This window comes from Danaus plexippus (genome assembly GCF_018135715.1).
Source record: "Danaus plexippus chromosome 29 unlocalized genomic scaffold, MEX_DaPlex mxdp_36, whole genome shotgun sequence".
Classification (NCBI taxonomy): domain Eukaryota; kingdom Metazoa; phylum Arthropoda; class Insecta; order Lepidoptera; family Nymphalidae; genus Danaus; species Danaus plexippus.
The window spans coordinates 1,014,285-1,039,349 of NW_026869857.1; the positions used below are offsets into that span (position 1 = coordinate 1,014,285).

Genomic DNA, 25,065 nt, shown 5'->3' on the forward strand with positions numbered 1-25,065 from the left:
ACATTGATATGATGATTACTTTTTGAATGTGTTTTTACATATAGAATTTAGATTATATATTAGAAATTAGATTAAAGTGGTTTTTAGGAAAAAAACTTTTAAATTATGATGTTTTAAAATCCTTCAATTATTTTTAAATCGGAAAAGTTGTAATGGGTCTAGCAACTAGTTTACTTTCAAGTTTGCATTATGGTATTCAATAAGTGGTAATATACCAAATATTTGCCACTTTAATAAATGAGATTCCATTGAAAAATTTCTTAAAATCGGTTTAGTGAAAAATTCATCTAAATTTTTTTAAGATGTATAGTCACAAAGTTATATAATGATTATAAAGGTTCATTAATAGAAATAGTTTTTACTATTGCTACTATAATACTTATATTTATCAACTTCAATAAATTTTTTATTTTATAGAAAAAATTGTGGACGTAATAGTTGTTTGATATCCTAATGTATATAATTAATTTTTGCGTGAAATGAATCATTTTGATGATTCAATTTCCATGACATTGACGGAACTATTTCAGATCTCATCTGTTTGACATTTACGTGTTCAGTATAACAGTTTAGATAATTCTTTGAAAAATAATACATATTTTGAAAATTTCTCTACTCTCTTACTCTGCGAGACCTTTAAAATTGATTTTGCTGTTATGTTGTTAGGTAGTTTAGCTCGTTAGCTGTAAAACAGTAGCTCACACAGTCAGAAAATATTGACGTATAAGGTATTGGGGAGTGCATTAGAATTACTGATACTTTGGATTAGTAACCAATGCAGGTTCTGTTGCAGTGTTATAAAATAAGTAATAAAGATGTCGGATAAGAATCTGACACTGGGTCAGCGTGTGATGGTGATAGGGAAGGAAGTAAAAGGGTCCATTGCATACGTCGGCAACCCAACATTCGCGTCCGGGAAATGGATTGGTATCATTTTGGATGAGCCCAAAGGCAAAAATAATGGTACACTGCGCGGACATGCATACTTCAGCGTGAGTATTTTTTAATAATTTTTAAAATTACAGTTTTAGACCTCGTCAGTCGATTTTCAATACCAATATTTAATACACAGTACCAGTAACAATATAAGTTATATGGCTGAAAGTTCATAAAATAGATAGATTTTCGAATAAACTTATCCCGGTATAATCAAGTTAAGAGTCACTGTGACTTATTTGTATAAATTTAGATTTAACAAAGACACTCTAATTTCGCCTCTAATGATGGTTGGCGTGAAGTGATCACAACATCAGTTCTATCCGAATATCTTGCGGACCTTGTTCATGGAGGAGCCACCCTAACACTCGGCGTTTGAGGGACCCCATATTGTAGTTCTCTGGGAATACCTTCGACAGATGATCATTATATTGTTTCATTAAAAATTTTACTCAAAAAAATCCCAGCCATTACAGTTGATATATTTATAATATAACAAAATACATGATGCTGACATAATTACTACTTTAATACCTTTAAATAAAACAAACACTATATGTAAATTTGGTAAAAAACAGTTACTGTTTGTTTAAAAATATTTTAGTTCCATACTTATTTCGTCTCCGCCCACTATGAGATTAGATAATTTTTTATCACCCCGATTTTTCCACCTACACTAAATCCAGTATAACTTATCCTAGCTGAATCAAATTACAAGTCACCCCCGGCATCTATACACCAGCATTCTTTGTCTGGGTCTTTTACCACACTTTAGGCCTGCAACTTTTGGGAAAGGCTGTCTCATAAAAACATTTATATATATATATACATATATATATAAACTTTTACTTATATATGTATATAGATATATAGATGTAATTCCTTTTAAAACTATCTGTTTGTTCCGGCTAATCTCTGTACGAGCTGGAGTTATCCAACGAGCATCGCTGGCAGATAGCTGATATACCATCAGTAATTGGGCTAAAATTATTTCACAGATCTTATTTTTCCTTACTGTAGTATTCAATTAAACTGTATTTAAATCATATGTATGTATGTACTGTGATGAGTAGCAAGACTGTGGCAGAAGCTGATACAATCCAGTGACTGACCTCCCTACATCTCACTTGACCTCACATTATTTAGCAACACCCACCAAGTCGTTACATACGCTCTACATATTATAAAATTAATGAACATCGCCGGGGCAACATCGTTGTATGGATAAAATATCATATAACGAGTGACGCCGCTGACTCCGCGGAACACCGAGCCGTGTGAACCAGGAGATTCCTGATACCACACGAGCTATGGGATGGGATTGCTGTCCTGACATTGGCAGTCATGTAGTCTTAGTATAGGTTCTAAGTTTTAATATGTAATTCTTATTATAATACACATATCAGTAAGTTAGGTAGTTTTCCTGATGATAAGGTCTTGGTGGCATGGAGGTTAAAGCCTCGCCTCTCGTGCATGAGGGCACGGACTCGAACCTGGCAAGTACCAATGTAATCTTTACCGAGTCATATGTACTTTCTAAGAGTATTTAGACACCACTGACGGACGGTGAAGGAAGACATCGTGAGGAAACCTGAAATTATCAAATTATAAGTTTGAAATCGCCAATTCGCCTTGAGCGAGCGTGGTGATTAATGCTCTAATCTTCTCCATGTGAGAAGAGGCTTTTGCTCAGCAGCGACTCCAATATTTCTTTAATACAAAAAAAATTAAATTGTTGCAGTGCGAAGAGAAGTACGGCGTGTTTGTGAGACAGACCCAGATACAACTCTTGGATTCAGAAGACAACCCCATGGACACCTCCATGACGGCTTCCACCGAGGAAACCAAACCTACTAGACGTCTCAGCAGGTACACTTACACCATCGGTGTCCGTTACATGTTAGGTTAGGTGTAATGGGATTTGATAATTTTACACATTGAATTATCATCCAACGGTGTAGTAATTGATAGAATATTAAGTTTGACTTATTTTAAGAATTTTTTAGATTAATATATATATATATATATATTAATAGTTATTCTGATATACAATATTTCCATATAATAATTTATGTCACATAAGAAACTGAATGATTTTGTTCTCTATTTGACAGTAAACCTTTGAAATTCTGTCAATTTTTTTGCATTATGCAGTCATGCTATAGAGAAACGGACTATAGATATAAAATTATTTCTATTTTTAATTAAAATACTAAGTTAAATAATATATAATATCGATTATAATTTAAGTTTACATTCATAAGCTAGACACATTTATAATATCACGGCTATTTTTGACTACTTTAGATTTAAAATACATATTTTTTTAAGTCCCTCCACAACATCGATGTCGTCTCATAGTTTAGACAATGTAGTGAAAGATCATTTGAGCTTCTAGATTGTGTTAAGGATAATAAAGTAACAGTTAACTTAATTTTTTTTATTTCATTTAGGCATTAATATAATCAACGAAAGAGGTTTTGTATTTTTCAATACCTTCATTGATAATGTGCAACATTAAAACCTCCATGGTCGACTCATCCTAACTGATAATGTTTTCTTTGCTAGTATAACAGTGGCCCAGAGGTCTAGACCGACCACGTAAGTACTAGCCACCTAGCAGCACAAGCTTAGCCATGCACCATACGCTTTTACAAAGATATCGCTAGATTTCAATTTATTTATTAATTTGGCTGTATGTCATCGGATCTATTTTTATTACAGTGTCGTATTTTTTTATGGCTGTATGACCAATTTTTTTTTTTTAGTTTACTTTAGTTTAGTGCCAGGGTCTATTTTCTAGCGAAATCTTTCATTGTAATACTTTTTAAAATGTACTACATATTTAAAAAAAAGATTGCGTTGTCGCTTGAGCTCGAAAAGCTTTTAACCTTCAGACTAAGCTGCCAGACATGTTTAAAGAAAAATTCTTGACGAAACTAAACTCGAGAAAGTTATAATGTCGTAACAAATTTTTTTCATGTTGACATTTCTATCATTATTTCAATAATAATACAGATCACTTGCAAAAGATAACACCCGAATAACGGTTTAAAAGAATACATTTAACTTTAAAACGTACTCTGTAATAGTGTTCTAAAAGAATATTGTTTTGAATGTCTTGTAAATAACAAGCACGAGTTAATGTATCCGTATGTGTGTTCTGGAAATCTAAAAAGGGTGCGGCGAAAGGCGTCACCGGCGCAGACGAAGACTGGAAGCCTGTCCATGTCGAGGTAATGATCTATATAAAACGGTATTGCTGTTCAAATACGATCGTAGAACAGGTTTTTGTTTATAAAAAAAAAAAATGACAAAAAACCGCGGGAAATTGTGACATTGACAGTTTTTTTTATGTCAAATTCTGTTCTATTATCTTATTTTTTTGTACGAATGTAAATATCTTGTAAAATTTGTATGTGCGCATGTAATGTTATGTTATTCTTTGTAGAGCTTGCTAATTTTTTTTAAATTTAATTTACTGTAATTTATAAACGAAAACGTCTTAGTATTTTAATCATACCGGACTTTGACATCAACCGGTTCAGACTTTTTGAACTAGATGGCCCTAGTAGTGCTAACGTGTTGGTATTTAACGAAGATTATGTAATGGTGATGTTTTCTAAATAATAATGTTTTTAAATGATTTTGATGATATTCTATTGTATATGAAATTATCTTATAGACACGATGACTACGTGTTAGTTGTTTCGCTTCCAACTAGATAGCGCTAGTGTCAGTCTAGATCGCGGTAGCATTTTCATTATTTAGAAATGTTTAACAGATTCAAGAATCTTTTCCTCTAACAAACAAACAAACAAACTTTTTAATATTTTTGTAAGTAATAAATCAACTACCGTTGCTTTTATTACTAAACGTTAAGACTATAAGGTTAGTACATGTGAGTTGTTTCAATCAGAGTAAATATTCATACATTAATACATATACTTCAATTATATTAGTTTTTATATAAAATAATATGAATAGGAATTATATATATAAGTGAACTATCGGTCACTGGCACAATCATCGTCACTAGCACGAGTCATTTTGTCGTAACGGAAAACAGATAGTTTAGAGTATTTGATTCACAGAACCTCATTATTTCTGTATGTATATAAATTTACTAGATACAGTCTTCACATGATTTTTATTTATCAAACAGAGCACACTGTATGTTGCTTAAAATTTTAACCGACCGTTACTAATGATGGTTAAGTTTTTGTTAATCATACTTTATTTTTAATCTGTGAATAACGAGAATATTTATTATCTGTTATGTTATATGTACTATGTATACAGATATAATAATTTTAGTTTTTTTAAACGATACCTCTTTTTTCACTCTATCTATGCTTGTATAGGATTTTAGAGGCTTTCTCATAGTAATTTGCACCGTAAGCTACTTATGTATTGTAATCAGTGTTTCTCAAAGTATTTATTCTCATCTATATTAGTTTTATATACTATAAATAATAATATATTGAGAAGCACTGAATTTGTAGCACTCTCTCTTATTATGTGCACATGATGATTTAATGTCGTCTGGTTGTAGCGGATGTTTGAAAGCACGCTTGTTAGTAATTTTGCTAAGGAATTGTTTTCATCAATTGTCATCTATGGATGACAAGAGATGGGCCGGTACATGGCTTGTATGGAATGGTTATGTGTGTGTGTGTATATATATATATACACAAACACACACACACACACACACACACACACACACACACACATACACACACACACACATATATATATATATAAACCCATAAACTATACCTGTTTAGTTCTTGTAAGCATACTTAAGCCCCCGGACACTTCTACACCTGTATTTCTATCTAAATTTTATTCTGGTACTGAATTCTCATGCCTTAATCGGTATTCTTCTTTTGTGTACACAATATCCCCTGAAACTCCTCGTCCTGTACATCATTTTACATTTTCCTTACAGTCTATTAGAAGGCCTTAAATGCCTATCATCTGTTCCCAAATGACTTCCTTTTCCTTAACAAATCTATATTATACCTGAAGTTACATCAAGTATGTCACTGCTTTTGATTCTTCTGTGAGAAATGCAGGGCTACCCTCTGGAAATAATTTATATATATGATTGTACATAATTCCTTTTTATTTTGATTTTTTTTTTTCAACTTTCATACTGAAAGTGTCACGTCTATTTACAGTAGTAAGCTGTTAGATACTCGTATTAAGAGATAGTTATAGCTGGAGGACATGCTTTACGCTATTTTAAATGTACTTGTAATTTATTTCATACGGCCTTTCTTTTATTCACAAACGCTTTTTTGAATCACTGAAAATGTTTTTTAAAAGGAAGAGATTTGTATCTGTACTGGCGACGTGATACTTTACCGCCTCTTTTTGGACTGAGCCATCGTGTCAGTATAATACATCATTGGTATTTTCGGATTAGTTCCAGAACCTCCCTGGCCAGCAGCCGTCAGTCGTTGACGTCATTCGTGTCCCCGACGACCGAGAGAGGGACTTCCCCCGATCTCACAAAACGTGCTTCCTTTGTTGAGGTTGGTATACACTAGGTTTCAGAATAACAACTATATACGACTGTATAGCTTTTACAACAACTGTCATGGTCTCGATGATGGATTATGTTAAGAGTTGCGTTTGATTTCAATTCCTCACAGACTGGTTTCGTGGAGACTTTAACACCTCAATACACTCCGGGTCAGAGTTTGACCTCGCCATCAACAGCCTCCGAGGATAAACTGGCGAACATACAGGCGCAACAGGAGGTTAGTATTGTGTATTTTCATTGTTACATATAAAAAGTTTGCACTTAATTTTCAATAATAACATGCAGAAATATGAAACAAAAATGTAGGTAATTTGAAATTTTTCTGCCTACCTTCATGATAACAGTAGTCTGGCTGGATTTTACTCTCAAAGTTCTAGGTCGGAATACGTTATGTTATTTGGGGTTCAAAATATATATAAATATATATATATATATATTTTTCAATATATGATTTTATAATTTTATTTTATATTATATATCATTGTAAAATCGTGATTAACTCAAAATATAATAGCGTCTCAAGCACGGTCGTGTTGGAATGGAAAATTACTAAGTAGCAACCGTCCGTGACTCCCCAGATTGTGAACCTAAAAGCTGAGGTGGAAGATTTGAAGGAGAAGCTGGAAACTCTGAAAGTCAGACGGGCCGAAGACAGGGAGAAGCTTCGAGAGCTGGAGAGAATGAGGTTACAGCTGGACCAGGCGAATGAGTTCAAGGCAAAGATCATGGAGTCACAGGCACAGCTGCAAAGGGACCTGCAGAGGGCCAAACAAGAGGTAAGTTGGAAAATTTACAGCAAGGTTCGTAGTACGAGCTGTAAATGTAAAATATAGTATTTGGTGACAAAGATGAGGTGATGCTGGTGGGGAGACGTGTTAATTGATATGGCTAGTGTGTATAGAAGTAAAAAGTCGCTGAATAATATGAGGGGACGGAACTAATATCGAAGAATGATATTCAATTGCACAACGCGACATCTATTGTTAAGCGAATTTAGTGTAGGGGCCTTACCTTATTCGGTTTTTTACCGTAAAAAGAAAAAACGATGTTTTCTTGTGACGTCACCTAGATTGATCATGAAAATCATTGCGGCCATCACAGACAAGCAGATTATATATATACACAAGAATTTTAACACCTGGAGACTCTAATTGCTTAAGATACGTACTCCAGCAGAAATATTATTTACACCTATACATTTTTACTCTAATGAAGATCAGATTGTAAAAAAAATGCTATTTTAACACCTGCATAAAATGACTGTAATAACCAACAGCTGCGTGAAGCCCAAGAAGCCCTGGACCAGCACAACGACGAGACAGCTGACCTGCAAGAGGCAGCTGAAATGGCGGCTCTTGATAAAGAAATGGCGGAGGAGAGGGCGGAGGCTCTACAGCTGGAGCTGGAACAGGCGAGGGAGAAGCTGGAAGAGGCGACGCTAGACCTGCAACTCATGAGGGCTGAGATGGAAGCTGGCGGGAATATACGTGAGTACATAGAGAGTATAATAATATATAATTCCGTTCGATCTTTTAAAAAGACAATAACAATACGACGTTTGTTACTTTGACAGTGAGATATTAATTAAAAAGTGCAAATATAAAAGGCAAACTGAGGAACAAAATAATGAAGTGAAAAACACAAGTACAGCAAAATTAGCTTATACAGTTATGTCCTTGAAAAAGCCTTAGAACTAATGTAAAACTTCCTTGGGCGATGTCACCTCGACGACCGAGAACCGAAGAGTGTTATATGTATATTGTTTTTTCGAGAATTTCCTATGTACATTATATATATATAAATTCTGAGGTCACAGACAACACTTACCTCATCAAATCTGTCTGTATTTCCGTCTCTCAATACAACATTACTTTACATAGGATAAAACTAAGAAATTTTCATGATTTTGCAAACGCTTGGCCGTAGGGAGGTACGAATCGGCAAAAATCCTCGAAACGCTGATGTGGTCGTGATCTTTGAAGGTGAACCTATCAGATAATACGTCTTCCATCAGGAACGGTGTCTGCCAAAAAAATTACCAAGTCTCTCTATCACCATGTCACTGTCCCTTGGAGATATGCGCCATACACGATCACATTTATATTATAAATGTGAAAGTTGATTTAGAAAAAAAATATATCCGTTAATGTGAATAAAATATATATTATTTTATTGATAAATATAAAATTTCCTCGACACAGAGCTCGCTGCGATGAATGAAGGTAAAAAATGATGACTTTCGCATTTATAACGGTTGTTTTGAGTTAATTTTTTTTTTCTTTAGATTAAAACCTTTTTTTTTTTCTAGCGCAAATTTTTTTTTTTGTTATAATAATAGTAAACGTGGTGTCTCGCCCATCAGGCTTTCAGCCTGGGATAACGTAGCTTAACATTCCCAAAATTATCTTGTTATTATTTTATTTATATGTATTTTCTTTTTCATTTTTTTTTTAGAAATTAACAACCAACTGTTGCATGTAGGTATACAATCTATATTTGTTGTGTTTGAAATGTTATTTGACCTTTTTTTTTTGCAACTTTTTTTTTTTTTCTGTGCTAATTATTTTTTGTTGGCATGCATTTGTTTGTTATGCGTGTTCCTATGTATTAACTTTTTTTTTTAATATTCAAATTTGTTAGTTTTTTTTTTGAATCACGGACATTAAAACTTTTTAAATGCCAAATAAAATTCTACGAAATTTTTCCCGTATCTTGTGATTTTGGACGATTTTTTGTTTGTATTACAGTGTATGAGATGTGTTTTTTTAGAGATTTTCTATTTAATGAACGCCTCTCGTGACGTACCCAAGACCAACCTTGGGATAATGAATATACACACATCTTAAACTTGTTTAGATAATTATGTATTGAATATTAAGAAGTGTGGAAAGAGGTTTGGGGAAAGGTCAGTTTTCTTTATCAATGTAAATGAGAGTATTCCGAACTAGAGCACCATATAAAGAGGTAGGAAGTTTTAGTTGTATGCAAAACCACAAACACTCGGATAGATTCAGTCTAGGACGATCCAGTCTAGGACGATCCAGTCTAGTTAATATAGGAGCCCATAACAAACAACTAGCGGTCGCGTAGCACTGTCCAATGTTTACTAGAACACCCGTATGCAGCGGGCGACAGTGGCGCCACCGGTTACGAGGTGAGGCAACTACAGCAACAGAACGTCCGTCTGAGGGACACGCTAGTCCGCCTCCGAGACCTCTCCGCCCACGATAAGCATGCAATGCAGAAAATGATGAAGGTTTGTGTGGAATGTATTTTATGTAAAACTGATAAGCATGTGTTTCTTTACCGTTTTTCATATTTTTTGTTAGTAACGTCCCAAAAAAATTATCAATTTTAAAACTGTTTGAAGAGAGAAATCAAAAAGATTTCACTTATTAGATGGATGCTAATTCTGTCTGCAATATAATTGACTTTTGTACTCACAATTAATTTCAAACATTGCATTATATACCCTATGCTGTATGATTTTAAGTGCGATTCTTAACGAATTATGTATATACTTATTTAATATAATATTTAGAAGCACGTTATTTAACAAGTACCCACATATATTAGACAAAAAAATTAATATGGACAATCAAATTATTTCAAAGTCTGTCTGAAAATATTTTTTTGGCATCAAAAACATCAATTATGTAATGTGGTAAGGATTTGGAGCAATACAAGTCGGAGATAGCTGAACTGTCGAGGACTAAAGAGAAGCTGTCAGCGAGGGTTGAGGAGTTGGAGGCTCAGGTCGCTGATCTCAGAGAACAGGTACTATGTTTATCCCAAATATTCGTTTGTATTGATGATATTTAAGGAAGTTAAGCTTATTTTTGACCCAAAAACTAATGGGCTTAACAGATTCGATTAAAACTTTTTGTCGTTCCTCTGAACGCTATTTAAATATAAAAAAAAGCTTAGGAGTCCTATTATACTGTATTCAATAACTGATTCCGGGTTTTTTTGTTGGTATTATGGGCCTTGAATAGGGACTGTGATGAATATTCCTATTTACATATCATAGGCAATTATCAGTTCTAATAACAGAAATGAAAGTTTGTAAGCCATTTATAACTTTAATATCTACACCAAGATTGATTTGCATATGAACTATTTAAAAAATCGATGGATTAAATTAAAAATTAGTCTAGACTATCTCTCATCAGTCTAGACTGACCTGAGAGTTTAAACTACAGATCTAACATCCTAGAAACTTCCAACTCCTGGTATATTTCCAGGTGGACGCCGCTCTAGGCGCTGAAGAGATGGTGGAACAGTTGGCTGAGAAGAAGATGGCTTTGGAAGATCAGGTAAAATAAACCATCTCTTCTATCAATATATCCTTTTCAGTACCGATATATATTCGCTGGTGACCTCTAAGCAGTCAACCCACCACAACGTAGCATCCTATGACCGTATGAGGACCGTGTCAGGACGGGCATGCAGCATATGCTCTACTGTACACTGTTCTGTGACGAAACAATCTTTTGGGTTAAGTCTCATACAATACAAAGATTTTTTTTTGCCTGACACGTTCTTATTGCGGGTAGGTAGGGCCTTAAACGTACACCCGGTTTAGTCCCAGGCACTGTTGAAGCTCCTCTCCCTGCGATGATGGACCGGGCACGGTGGATCCATGGATGATGAGAGGTTTCGTCTCTCGTCTCTATGATGCAGTGGGTAGCATCAGTTAACCCCAGGTCAATATATAAGTGATCTGTCACCAAAATTATTAAGTTATAATAATGAAACTATCGTCTGATTATTTGTAACGAGTTTTAATTATTGAACAGCAAAACTTTAACGTTTTACTCAGTTAATAAGAATAATATATATTTTGTTTGATCTAAAAATATATTTTTAAGGCCCAGATAACATAGGAATCGTATATTTGTTGGGTTTAAGGAATTTTTTTTTATTAATATGTTAAATCCTTTTTTTCGTCTGTTTACCTCAATATGCTTTTATTTACATTTTACACAAGACCCAGGCTTGAAGTACTGGTGTTATTATCATTCCGCATTTTTTAGATGTCTGTGAAATCTAGAAATTTCCAGGACTAGATCCTGAATTACGTTATACTTGATAATTTCAATTATATCATAATAAACTGTAATGCTGATGCTGGGATCGTTGCTATCGAAATGGCTATCTTTCCAGGTGGAGCAGCTGAAGCAGGACGTATCAGAGCTGGAGGCGCTGCAGGAGGTTCACGAACAGCTGGTGGAGTCCAACCGGGAGCTGGAAATGGATCTGCGCGAAGAGCTGGAAATGGCGCACGCTGCTACCCGGGAGGTAACAATTTACAGTAGGAGTAGATGAAGTAATACTCCAGGGCCTTGACCCTCGAGGGAAACCAAGATAAAATCATTTATGGTGTGTAATAATAGGAATAGCGATTTTTGGTGACATTAACCTTGAAGTACTAAGGTAAAAACATGTAGTTAAATTTGGTATAGTAATAAGAGAATTCTCCTATTTGCTTGGAAATTGCAAGTCCCAAACCTCACTATTCTGTAGATGTTGGGCAAAATTGGAACGCCTGAATGTTCCTTATAAAAAAAGCTCTCTTAATCTTCCAGGCGGCCCGTGAGCGTGAAGCGGCCTTGGAGACGATCATGGATAGAGATGCGACTATCATCAAGTTCAGGGAGCTGGTGCAGAAGATGACGGAACAGCAGAACGAGCTCAAGAGCCAGGTTGAGAATAAACAGGGTGAGATGTAGTATATAGCACCAGACTGCTATTATGAGGGTAGATTTAAAGCCCCGTATGTCTCTTAGTCTTAGCCAGGTCATATTATTGGTCAGTAAAAAAAAATTTGGGTTTTTATGCTGGGTACAATCTTGTGTGACGCCACTAGCTATTTCTCTCTTATAACAGATATTCCCAAAATTATTTTTTCTATTACCCGCTTTGAGAATACGTCTATTTTTAACGTCCTAATTTTTTCAGCTACTGAAAAAATCTATAAATTATGCTAGCTAAATGAAATTAAAAATCATCATGCCTTGCCGTGTTTAAGGCCTGCAGGCTGCAGCGCCCCCTAGAGGGAGTTATCGTCTTTGGGAAATATGCTCAAAATGATCACAAATTAGTATAAGTAGTAGGTCCAAAATAAGACATTGTAGGAACAATTAATTAATACTATTCCCTTATATCCCTTCAAAAAATTACCATAAGTGTCCCAATAAGGAAAAAATTGTTACTTATGTATATTTCTTACACGATCTAAGGTGACCACGAGCCGTCTCCGGAGGGCGAAGCGCCCGAGGCTGCGCCCCGCGAGCTCGGAGCCCTGGTGCTCCAATCCAGGGCTGCCACCCGCTCTGTAGACCTGCAGTTGAGGGCTCTCGAGCTGGAGCAGGCTCGGGCCAGGGCTGATAGATTGGCGGCGTGTCTACCTGATCATTTCATGGCACCCAACGGTGAGATTAATCATAACTTAGCGAGCAAGAGGTATAACAGCTATCTCTATACAACCTACTACAGGACTTGGGCCTGTCCTGAACTAACATCAGTTCATTCTTGGAACGTACTTCGAAGGCAGCCCTAGTAGGTTCGTTTCAAATTTGGTTTGGTGGAGAGAGGAGCTTGGACGGTGGAGGTGAGCGTTTAACGTTAGATGGGGCCTTAAACCTACTCCTGGTCAAGTCCCAGGCACTGTTGAAGCTCCTCTCCCTGTAACGATGGACTCGCCACCCGCACGGTGAATCCATGGAATGCTGAGAAATTTCGTCTCTATACTAGCTTTTCCTGCAACTTCATCTGCATATTTTTGTTTGTTTGTTTATTTATCTTTCTAATACACTCCACGTCAAAATAACTGTGGAAAATGTTCTGGCGAATATCTAATATTTTATTATAGTATATATTTTATTATATATATATATATCCAGAAGCCTTCTGCAAAATTACAATATTTCCAGGTGATCACGACGCCATCATGTTCATTCTGCTTCTACAGCGGTTGGACACCAAGTCCGAGATCATACTCGGACAGATCAGGGAGAAGTGAGTAGTATACCAAGAGCGTGCGACACTATCGCTTATATGAATTACAAAATTACAATCTGATCTCAATGAAGGGAGCCCATTTTTTTTTTTGGGCTTAGATTCCCGGTTCGTGTATGTAAAGATATTTTAAACTAATCATATTATAGAAAATTACTTTATCTTTTTTGTGAGAATCTCTGAATTACAAGGTCATATTTTAATTCCTTGAATTTATATATATATCTATCTTTATTTTTTTGTCCAGGTTCCCACCTGTGAACGTCTGGGATAAGGAATCGGTTATGAGAACCCACACAGCTGTCCAGTACAGCTTCAGATGCCAGCTGGAATACCAGCTGCAAATGATACAGGTGATCCAGCATAAATTAATACAATACCAGTATTAAATGAAAATTAAAAATTTCCAAACGAACAGCCGCTACCCTATAAAGTTATCTAGTATCTATAAGAAAAAGATTGATTGTAATAAACAAAATTATGCCTTATCACAATGATTGAGGTACTAAAATTGATTGAAAGCATTCTAGACGGAACTGGATATATAGGAAAATATAAAAAAAGTTGTTGGAGTACTTCTCCAATTAATTTTATAATGCAACTAAAAAGGAAAAAAATATGCGATGATTTCATAATTAGTTTGTTTACATTAATTATCTTGTCTCATTGGATAACTGAGGTAGTATGTCAATACTTAATGTTATAATATTACATTTAACATTATTATTTCTTTAACTTAAGGACGTAAAGAAAAACAAGTATATATATATATTACTTGTATTTCTTATATATAACTTTAAGTATTGAAATACTACCTGAAGTGTCCAATGAGACAAGATAATTAATGTAAACAAAGTAATTATGAAATCGTCTAGTATTTTTCCCTTTTTGGTTGCATTATAAATATATATAATTTTGTCAATATAAACATGTCTTAATGTTTATCTAAGTGCATGACATCTATGTGGTCTGGTGCGCTGGAGCGCTGCAGTCCTGAACTACTACTGCGAGCTGCTTCAGCGCTGCCGGATGCTGCAGCACAGGAGAGAGCACTAGATGCTGCGACCAGTCTGTTGAAGAACAATGAATTAGATGAGAACAGCTCTTTAGATGGTTAGTAGACTGATAACAGTCTAGACTTCCAATTATAGACTTATAAAGTCCAGAATTATGTTAAAAATGCTTCTTCATATTTGAATTCAAATCAAAAAGATGTTAAGCCGTAAATATTAACGTACGGACTGCAGTCCAAGACCTAGACTAAAAATAGTCTAGAGAATATTTCGCGTTATAAACTGTTTTGCTATAATCATAGATAAGTGAAAATGACATAAGGTATTTTTTTTTCTATTTAATTGTATCTAAGATTTTTTTGATATTCGTTTTAAAAGTCAAGTTTTAATATTATTAGTATATATTCTGTCTGTCTGTTAACTTAGACAAAAAGACAGTTTCATATAATCTATTATTTTATATATTTTTTTCAGGCATGGAGCGCTGTTGGTCCTATCTAAGCGCTATGTGGTCCGCTCTGAACATGTCGTCGGTGGAAGGCGCGTCTTGTACACGGGATGTGTTGCTACACTCGTGTTTCGCCCTGGACGCGCTCGCGAGAGCCCTAGCAGCTGATGGGGCGGCATTACAGCATGTTATGCTGGTGGGTATAGCATCTAAGAATAGAATCTTCTGGTCTTCCAGAATATCAGAGAAATGTTTCTTCTGGATTAATTTTAGTATCTGCTGTCTTTGGTGGTGTTTGGTGGTTGTTGGATAATTGCTTTTTTGGACGAAACAGAAGGAAATTTCAGAAATTTTACCTAATAGATAAGTTTTAAAACGTCACTGCTTGTGGGACATCTGTAGATTTATATATATATTCCTAAACTGTTTTCTCACCAGTCACTTTGTAGCTGCATGGCTATTATTTCTCAAAACCGAAGAAAATAAAAAAATTGTTCGCACGGTCCCACCGGAGAAGCGAAACTGGTCTCCAAAAAAAGAATTTCGGTAACGGGACCGTAATTTTTTCCTTGTTAAGTATTAGCGCAATAAATACTTATCATATGGGTTGTATCAGTACAAGTTTTTTTTGGTAATTGAGACTGGGTTTTATAGAATTACAATTTAACTAATTTGCCTACAATATATAATTAACGGATATGAGTCTGGCGGTCCCGGACTGCTTCCGGTCTGAAGTTCTGAAACTTTTTACTATGGCAGTGAAAGTTTATTATATCTGTGTCAAAACGAACTAAAAAAAAATTATAGACCAACAAGTACGTGTTTCAGCTACCGACACATTCTTTCTCTTTCCTACTTCTTGCATTTGTGTATCTTTTTCTCTCTCCCTCTTGAATTAGAATATCGGTCACTACTCGTTGCTAACTCGCGCTGTCCCGTAGCTGGTATAGTACGCGCATACCTTCTAGCGCCACGCATTCCCTCTCGCTCTGTCTCTTTACACCCAGGGATCGTTGAACGTTTAACACAACAGTGCTGTCCTACCACCTCCATGGTTGCGTTAACGTTTAACGCAACCCTGTTGGAAGTCGCATAACAAGTTTCACTTCAATTAGTAAATCTAACAGGAGACTTCTTAATTTTTCTACTCGTAGCAAAGCCGGTATGTTCAGTTTGAAAAAGTTACAGTGTCCGAATTTTTGATAAGATTATCTGTGTACGTACAAAGCTGAGCGGATATAATAGTTCCTCACTATTTAAGTACTTCCACTCCGGGATTGGTTCGTTATTTTTTTTGGCAAACCAACTTAGACCCTGGAAGTCTGTTTGGACAACTCTTCCCACTGATGACTTGTTTGAGATTTTTCGTTCTGTGCATTTAAATTATAATGATGGCTGAGTGGAGCTAATATTTCCGCTCTCAGACAGTCACATATCGTCCGCCCGTGATCACGGTCGCTGCAGTCACCGAAACGTCCTGTTCGTTTAGTTTAAAAAAATTAAAAAAAAAAACGCTAACTAATCGAAAAATATTAGTTTCGTTTGTATGAAAACTCGCGAGAGTCCTAGATCATTATATAATGATGTCCTCTTGTCTTATTTTTAATCACAGTTTCGTCAACACACATATTAAGGTTATTTGGCACTGTCCAAAAAAAAAAAAAAAATTTTAAACTTTTAACAATCAAACTCTATACCGTAAAGACAAGTAGTGACGGCTGTTGATCTATACAAAAGGGATAGGTTTTGACCTGGATCATATTTCCAGCCGTCCGATCATCAGCAAGAGCTGGGACAGCTGCACGAGGCCATCCAGTCCAGCTGCTCGTCCCTCCAGCAGCAGCTGAAGAGCGTGAGGCGCAGGCTCCAGCCTGGAGTCAAGCCCTCCACTCTGCCTATAGACGCTCAGGTTGGATATTAATATATTATTAGTACTGAAACATACATACATATATATATACATATACAGTTCAGATACTTTTTTTTACTTATTTCCATCTACCCACATATTTAATGATACATGTTCTTGTAACCTGTCGCAGCTGGTGGATCGTCTCCGGGGGTCCACAGCGGCGTCTCTGAGCAAGTGCGCCCGCGCCACCTCCCTCGCCGCCCGGGCTGCTAGCGCCTGCGCCGACACGGCCGGGGAGAGGGGCGAAGGCGCTCCGCTAGCCCACGCAGCCATACAAGCGGTGTGGCTGGCGGCCTTCGATAAGATATACCAGCAGGTGGGTGATGGTACTCCAAAACTGTGGTCAATTTACTACAGCTCGACCGGGGAAGATCGGCGTGAAGTAGCCTTTAGTGGCTGCGTTTCGTCCGATGTGACAGAGAGACGGACGCCGTTTCTCTTTCCCACCCCTTACTCTCCCTCTCCCACAATCAAGGCCATCAAAGCATCTACAGCATCTCTCATATAGCGGATGTCCATGGGCGACGGTGGCTACCCTCCATCAAGTAGACCGTCTGCTCGTTTGATACCTTTGATATAAAAATATATTATTAATGATTGTTAATTAATACAGTGTTGGAGACAGTGATAGTTCTTAATATATTATATACGAGTGACTGTCTATGTTGCGTGTCTGTATGTTTGAGTCGTTACACCATACACCCAAAACTATTCCGATCAGGTTGTTGTCGGTCAGTAAAAAAGGATGAGGTGTTTTTTCACGCTGGGTGCAGTCTTGTGTGAGACCAGCGGAATATTCTGTCTTATGACAGAGATTCCCAAACTTATTTAGTCTCCGCCCACTTCGAGATTTATCCTAGCTAAATAAATAACAAACGTCCCCAGGCCTTTACACGACCTCAAATTTCTGGGTTCCTTTAGGCATAGCTCCACAATTGGGCGTGATCGTCCTTGGGAAAGGCTGCTCCATAGCAAATCTGCTGCCGTCCCGGAGATATCCTAATATGATGATATATTTTTATAACCAGGAAGAGCAGGGCGTTGTCAAAACTGTGAAGAACGCGCTGTCACAGACGGCCAAGGACGTAGACGCGCTGGCGACCTTCGTGAGGGACCGCGAGTACGACCTGATGTCCAGCACCAACGGAGCTGATGATATGGTGTGTACTTGGGTTTATACTAACTAATCCTTAACCGTAGTTTAAATAGCCTTATATATAGGGTGTTAAGGAAATGGACTATGTATCAGCTGTTGTAATAATTTAGTCTTAAAATTCTCGCTTTTCTTATTTCTATCTCCAGCCGACTCCGCCAATAGTGCTCCGAGCGCAGCTGGTGAAGAAACAGCTGGAAGAGACGAAGACCTTGACAATAAGGCTTGAGAATAAGGAGGCTGATATTAAAGAACTGAAGAAGGCGCTGAAGGTTTGGAGAAATTTAGTATCTGATAGCCTAACTGCTGGGAAAGCTGATTATAGCTTGGCTTTTCCAGCAGACAATTCCATGCATATGCCATGTATATATAATCATCAGCTACTAATATATATATATATATTAGTAGCTGATGAGAAATAGCTCGGAAATCATAGTCTTTTACTCTGGTGAACTTGTAAACAAAATTAACCTTTAATGTTAAGGACTGGAAACGCTCGCTGACAATCTGCATCGATTTTCGTTATGCACCGGACAGCGTGGTCTGACTTTGGATGGGTGACCGGATCTCACAATAGATAAAGATTACCATAACTATGCTATCTGAATTCATTCGTACAGATAATAAATGCTACCTAACAGAAAAAAAAGTAAAAATCCGACTTAAATTGGTATTATTAACAGGCCAAGCAAGAGGAGTTGTCTGAGATGCAAATAAGGCGGGAGCTGGGCGAGAGGAAACTGGTCGCTGCGGCGAGGGACGCCGAGCTGAAGTCGCAGCAGCTGCAGCGGCGGCTGGACGACGCGCAGAACCAGTTCAAGAGGTGACAGACAGCTGGAACACCTGGAGCTCGTGTTAGCTTAGTTATCATGAGCTTCAGTGTCTCAAGACTGTGTTATCCTATCAGTACTTATAGGATAATCCATTAATCCCTTGAGGTTTGAATTGGGGGGGGGGGGGCTATAATCAAGAATTATCCGGGGGGGGGGGTTGTAGTAATATGTAACGTGTCTTTTATTTCTTCGGGATAATTAAGATGAAAGTGGAGTTACGCCTCAATACACTTTTTTTTATAAAATTAGTTGGATTTTCGGCCCTTGGACCTGTATTTAATGAATATTTAAAAATAGTTTCAAAATTTTCTATTTACTGAAATTTATATATATATGACAATATATATATAACAATAGTGATATCAGGACTTGTGAACACCTGGAACTGCTGGTATTTTCCAGGAAAGAGAAGGAGTTCGAGGAGACTATGGACCACCTGCAGCAGGACATAGACCTGCTGGCCAGCGAACGAGGAGCTCTCAGGGACAAGCTGAAGCTATACGCTAAGAGGTCACACCACGGTCAGTAAACACCCTGTATACTAATATATATATATATATATATATATGTGTTATAATATGTGCGTATGTGCAGCTCTATCGTCGCCGGTGGCTGCGAGGGAGTACCCACGTAAGGCGCATGATATGTGTTCTGTGTCACAGATTATATATGAATATCGCATGATGACGTCACTAAAAAATTTTTATACATAGCCTCGGCTCAATGAAACATTCCTTTGCATTTTCGAGTTCGGTTGTTTTTTTTTTTATTAATTTTAATTAATTAATTGTCTTTGATTAAATTAATCGTTTAATATGGATGTGTGTATGTCTGTCAGCGTCGCCGGTGGCGTCCGCTCCGAGGGATATCCGTAAGAGTTTTATCGCGTCTAGCTCAGCATGGCTTTGTCTATACACCATGATTATAAAATAAAATTACTACCCTCAGTTTGTTAACGTTTTCAAGAACTACATGTAATGATATTAATTTTGCATTCGCCTGCGATTAACTTTTTACACCCGTTATATATTTTCATCTCGCTCATTTTCTGTTATAATATATAGCTGTCTCACTCACACTCATACCTTTCGCTGAACATTAACTTTAAATGTTTCTGAAACAGCCAATGTAATTTTAATTTTTATAATGGTTCTATAGAAATGTTAGCCAATAGGGAAGCTCCTATCAATTATGACAAATGATAGTGGCCAATAGTTTTGCTTCTTTAAATTATGACAAATGATTTTAGCCAATAGACGTGCTTTTTTGAATTATGACAAAGGATTTTGGCTAATAGACGTGTTTCTTTGAATTATGACAAAGGATTATGGCCAATAGATGTGCTTATTAGAATTATGACAAAGGATTTTGGCTAATAGACGTGTTTCTTTGAATTATGACAAAGGATTATGGCCAATAGATGAGCTTATTAGAATTATGACAAAGGATTTTGGCTAATAGAAGTGTTTCTTTGAATTATGACAAAGGATTATGGCCAATAGATGTGCTTATTAGAATTATGACAAAGGATTTTGGCTAATAGACGTGTCTATTTGAATTATGACAAAAGATTTTGGCCAATAGTTTTGCTTCTTTAAATAATGACAAAAGATTTTGGCCAATAGTTTTGCTTCTTTAAATAATGACAAAAGATTTTGGCCAATAGTTTTGCTTCTTTAAATAATGACAAAAGATTTTGGCCAATAGACGTGCTTCTTTAAATTATGACAAATGATTTTAGCCAATAGACGTGCTTCTTTAAATTATGACAAATGATTTTAGCCAATAGACGTGTTTCTTTGAATTATCACAAATATATCAAAATATATAAGGTTACAAGAATCATCTTCATTGCGAATAAGCGCATCTGAATGTACAATCAAAAGTGTCGCTTATATATCTTCAATAGAGTTCAAAATTCTTTGACATTTTGTCAATTTTATTCCGTTGCATGCTATCAAATGATTTTAATTTTAGATTATTTTTTTGCCCGAACCCGTTTTGTTGCGGCTTCCGTTGTTTCGGTCGTTGTTTGTGAAGAATTAATACGATTAATTTTGTGACTAATTTCTTTGTACGTAAGTTTTTTCGGGTCTCGCAATTGATTAATGCGTAATACTAGTTTACACGGGGTTGCCAGTATGAAGATATTTTTTAGATTGCAATATAATTTTCTAGTATCAGGATGTTATGTAGATTAAATTTTTTTATCTGTATTTTGTTTATCGGCGTAACTTTTTACATATTTTTCAATCATCCTATAGAATTTTCGATAATTGATTTAAATGTTCAAAGAAATCTTCCTTGGGCGGTCAGCGTATAGCCAGTCGATTGCGAGTCCCGCATTAATTTTTGCGATGCTGACATTCGGTTGTAATTCCAGAGGAAACGCCAGTGAAGGTCACACCTGGAGTCCCACCTGGAGAGGTCAACGAGGCTTTGCAGCACCAGCTCAAAGTGCTTAGCTGGTTAGTGACATTGCTTGACATGACAGGATTAGAATCTGGGACTTCTAGGACATGGAATTTAAGTTGCTTAACGAACTAAGCTATGCGTCTAAAGTACATTAAAACTATTAGAAATGAGTAAAAAAAGATTTCTACCCTCGAAAAATGTCTTGTAATTATAATATAATATGTCAGGGCGGTGGAACGAGAGCGTGCGGCGCGGGTAGCCGCCGTTGGTAGGGCGGAGCGCGCGGCGCTCAGGGCGCTCCGCCCTCTACACCACCCAGCGGCGCCGGAGCACGCCAAGAGGAGGGCGGCTGCTGCTGCCTTGGAGACGGAACTGTCCAAACTGCAGGCTGTGAGTCGGATATAGCTGGACCTGGACTATTTAGATCAATTATCACGTCGGATGTCAGGTTTAGGATCTATATCCGAATAGGATCTATAGATCTTTCTTGTGTTATAGAAAAATATAAGCAAACTAAGCTTGGGCTCACAATCAGTTCCTTGCCGAGTACAGGTCTATAAAGAAATCTTGGGTAATTTTTTTACAATACAAGCATATATTTTATTAAAATAAGAGTCAGCTAAATCAATCAAGAGTCGGCTAAATCAATCTTCAGCCGTTCAGCCGTTCCAGAGATCAGCTGTAACAAACAGACATAGAATAACATGTTTTGCTATAAATACCATGTCCTTATTTCTCATTCAGGAGTGGACTCTGTTCGTGGCTAGATCGGGTCTGGTGAAGTTCCCCTCGGAGCCCGGCCAGTACGCGCGGGCCTTAGAACAGCACAAGGAGAAACAGAGACGAGTGAGGAAACAGCTGGAGGTGAGGTGGCGCCACCGTACATCCAGAAGGATGAAGCATTGACTTATTTGTATAAGTAGCATTTGTGAAGGCGGCTTCCAGGTGTAAAGCCTCCGAAACTAAGACTTCCAGGTCAAGGAACTGATCTCATCTCGGATAGAAGACACAATCATAAAAAAATATTTAGTTGTCTAGGTCTCAACCTGCAAGATTAACTTCTGCTTCATATTAACGATTCGTGTTCCAGGATAAGCTGATCCGGCTGCAGGTGGAGGCTCGCTCGCTGTTGTTGACTCACCGTCCTTGGCGCGTCTCACTCGCAGACCTCGCGTGCTTCCCAGCACCGGACCTGGCCGCGGTTAGTATATATATATATATATATATATTATAATATTAAGAGTGGTATTTTGTTAGTATAGTAAGTCTGATCTCCAGGCCCTGGACCCCAAGACGGTGGAGGTTGGCACCATCACGTACCCCGCGGGCGCGGGGCTCAGCGACGACACGATATACGTCACGCCCACCCAGCTGGCCAAGTGAGTGGAGTCACAGATATCGAAGTTGTTACTGAGAAATATTGGAACGAGAAGTGACATACATACATACATACATATATATATTATGATAATCAAAATCCCCTCCACCTCATCATCAGGTTGCGCGAGATAGTCACCGAGCTCCAGTCGGACGAGGTTCAGCTCGACCTCAAGCCGCTGGACAGCACCGTGTGCGCAGCTTGAATGTAAACAGCTCACGACACGTCCGAGCGTGTCTGTGTGTGTGTGTGTGTGTAACACATACATGCAACAAGTAGTAGCCTCATCTGAATTCCATGTAACGCGCGTGTGTGCGTGATAGGCGGGGTCGTCATGGCAACCTTTGCTAGGGCGACCGAACAGTGTTATCGTCGGCGCCGCGCGTGCCCGACGACAGCTGTCAGGGCGTCTCCACGGCAACGGTCGCCATGGCAACCGCGCAGTGGCAGCTGTCAGTGTGACAGATGGCGTTCTGTAGATAATTGTAGAGTCACTTATGCGCGTGCAACATGACATTTATCACGCACACATTAACTGTCATATATAAACATGAGCGCTCAGCTGTTATCTCACGATCATAGGTCATTGTCCAGTCGAAGGCTGTATTGATGTCTGTAACTACCACAATGCAACTGTATTAAATCTCGGCTGAATATACAAGACCGTGTACATAATGTATCATAGGATTAATAAAGTAAAAAAAAAACTTTCTAACCAGTCATTCATTTGAAAGATATATAGAAACTTTTTGCTTAATTAACTCTTTAGTCCCTACTTTAATTCCTTATTGTGATATCCATCTATATCTAAGTTAACAACTTAATGTAGTGTTAATGAAATTAAGAAAAAAAAACCTTATCAATTCATAATGCTGAGGGAAATTCCTTAATTACATGAAAATTAATTGTTTAATTTCTCTTGAATTACTTGCAACCGACCGTCTCGCTCACTATAGTTGTTCTAGTGGAGAGTTGTGAGACATAATAAAGGCTTATTTATTAAAGTTAGTTTTAATTTCACCTTCCTTATCATTTATCAGAAATAACAATAAATTAGTTTTTGTATGAGATCCGGTTAAATCTGTAATAAAGGCTCCGAAGGCAGCTCTAATAGGTTTGTTTTAAATTTGGTTAGGAGAGACGAGCTTGGACGGTGGAGGTGAGCGTTTAACGTTAGATAGGGCCTTAAACCTACACCTGGTCAAGTCCCAGGCACTGCTGAAGCTCCTCTCCCTGCAACCATGGTCTCTGCATCTTCAGGGTGAATCCATGGAATGCTGAGAAATTTCGTCTCTCTATTTAAATGGAATTTACTTAAGATATAACTTTTAATAAGTTTCTAGTTACACCGTACGCTTACGTCGACAGTGTATGTGAATGAAAAAACGGGATACTCTCAGTTAATAGTTGTGATACGCGTGGTAGGGTACAGATGAGTTTTGTTACACTGATAAAGTTTTTGGACGGGCAGATTCCGTTTAACTAATCATGAGTGCTACAAATGTTTCTTTATTGTCGAGTGTTCGTCTGTTTGTTCGCTGTTTCCTGGTAACCGGCATGGATATAACAGTTTTAAAAGGTCTCGTATTTGAAGTTAGATAATGTTATTAAAAATGTATGGAATGTCACGGGAAGGGTGTGGGTTTCTCCATGTTACCTGATATATATATATATAGTACAGTTAAAAAATGCAGTCCTTAGTTATCCACTGGAACTTCAATTGCTTTTTGTTAATATTAGATACGTGTGCCTTTTGAGTGCTTTCTAGCCGTCTGTCCAACAAGGAAGATTGCGTCAGTAATCAGATGACGTCCTACAGACTATGTATGGGTCCGCGTTTGTCAGACAGATAATTAGGTTGTTCTGTGTCTAATGACTATGTCGTGGTTAAGTGTGTGTCCATTGAGTTCTGCGTATTTTTTTAATTTTTAAGTCTTTAATTAGGTTATGGTTGTTTATGGAAGGATGTGTTGTTGTGTATAGGATTAGTAATGAGATCTAAGATTTTCGTTAGTTTTATTCATTTAAATGAAACTAATATTTTTCGGATAAACTACGCGGATTTTTATTGTTTAAAATAAACTACATAATCCCGACGTTTCGGTTACTTTTTAGCAATATATATATTTTTTTAATAATAAAAATCCGCGTAGTTTATCCGAAAAAAATTAGTTTCATTTAAGTGTATAGGATTTGTGATTTAGTATGCGAGTGTATGTGGATATGTTTATTGCTATGTCTATGTTTTGAGGTAGAGGCGTCCAGTCATCTTATAGTATTGGCGATAGATATGGCCGAGATAAGTATTAGGTGAATTATGAAGAATTCGCACGATTTAGAGATTAGAGTGAGTGGCTTTTCGCAAGGATGACACGAAAAATCTTGAAGCGTTAGTCATTATTA

At 37.1% G+C, this 25,065-nt stretch overlaps 1 protein-coding gene across 12 annotated transcripts; it reads left to right on the forward strand.

The window, feature by feature from the left end:
• Positions 1–529: 529 nt before the first annotated feature.
• LOC116776850 (dynactin subunit 1) lies at positions 530–23,666 on the forward strand. Of its 12 annotated transcripts, none has more exons than XM_061528935.1 (34): positions 530–728; positions 794–992; positions 2,678–2,805; positions 3,505–3,537; positions 4,116–4,172; positions 6,371–6,479; positions 6,600–6,707; positions 7,069–7,266; positions 7,767–7,977; positions 8,692–8,712; positions 8,945–8,967; positions 10,160–10,267; positions 10,735–10,806; positions 11,657–11,791; positions 12,079–12,211; positions 12,733–12,924; positions 13,426–13,510; positions 13,758–13,863; positions 14,461–14,623; positions 14,998–15,167; positions 16,740–16,880; positions 17,014–17,199; positions 17,912–18,043; positions 18,186–18,308; positions 18,720–18,859; positions 19,272–19,390; positions 19,464–19,499; positions 19,708–19,740; positions 21,253–21,337; positions 21,512–21,674; positions 22,029–22,148; positions 22,375–22,485; positions 22,563–22,663; positions 22,783–23,666. In XM_061528935.1, exons 2-34 carry the CDS (start codon positions 816–818, stop codon positions 22,865–22,867), a joined length of 3,804 nt encoding a protein of 1,267 aa, XP_061384919.1. In that variant the 5' UTR covers positions 530–728; positions 794–815; the 3' UTR covers positions 22,868–23,666. The 12 variants fall into 12 exon arrangements, with proteins under 12 accessions (XP_061384919.1, XP_061384908.1, XP_061384909.1 ...); XM_061528924.1 differs by lacking the exon at positions 8,945–8,967 and adding an exon at positions 9,601–9,746; XM_061528925.1 differs by lacking the exon at positions 8,945–8,967 and adding an exon at positions 9,616–9,746.
• Positions 23,667–25,065: the final 1,399 nt, after the last annotated feature.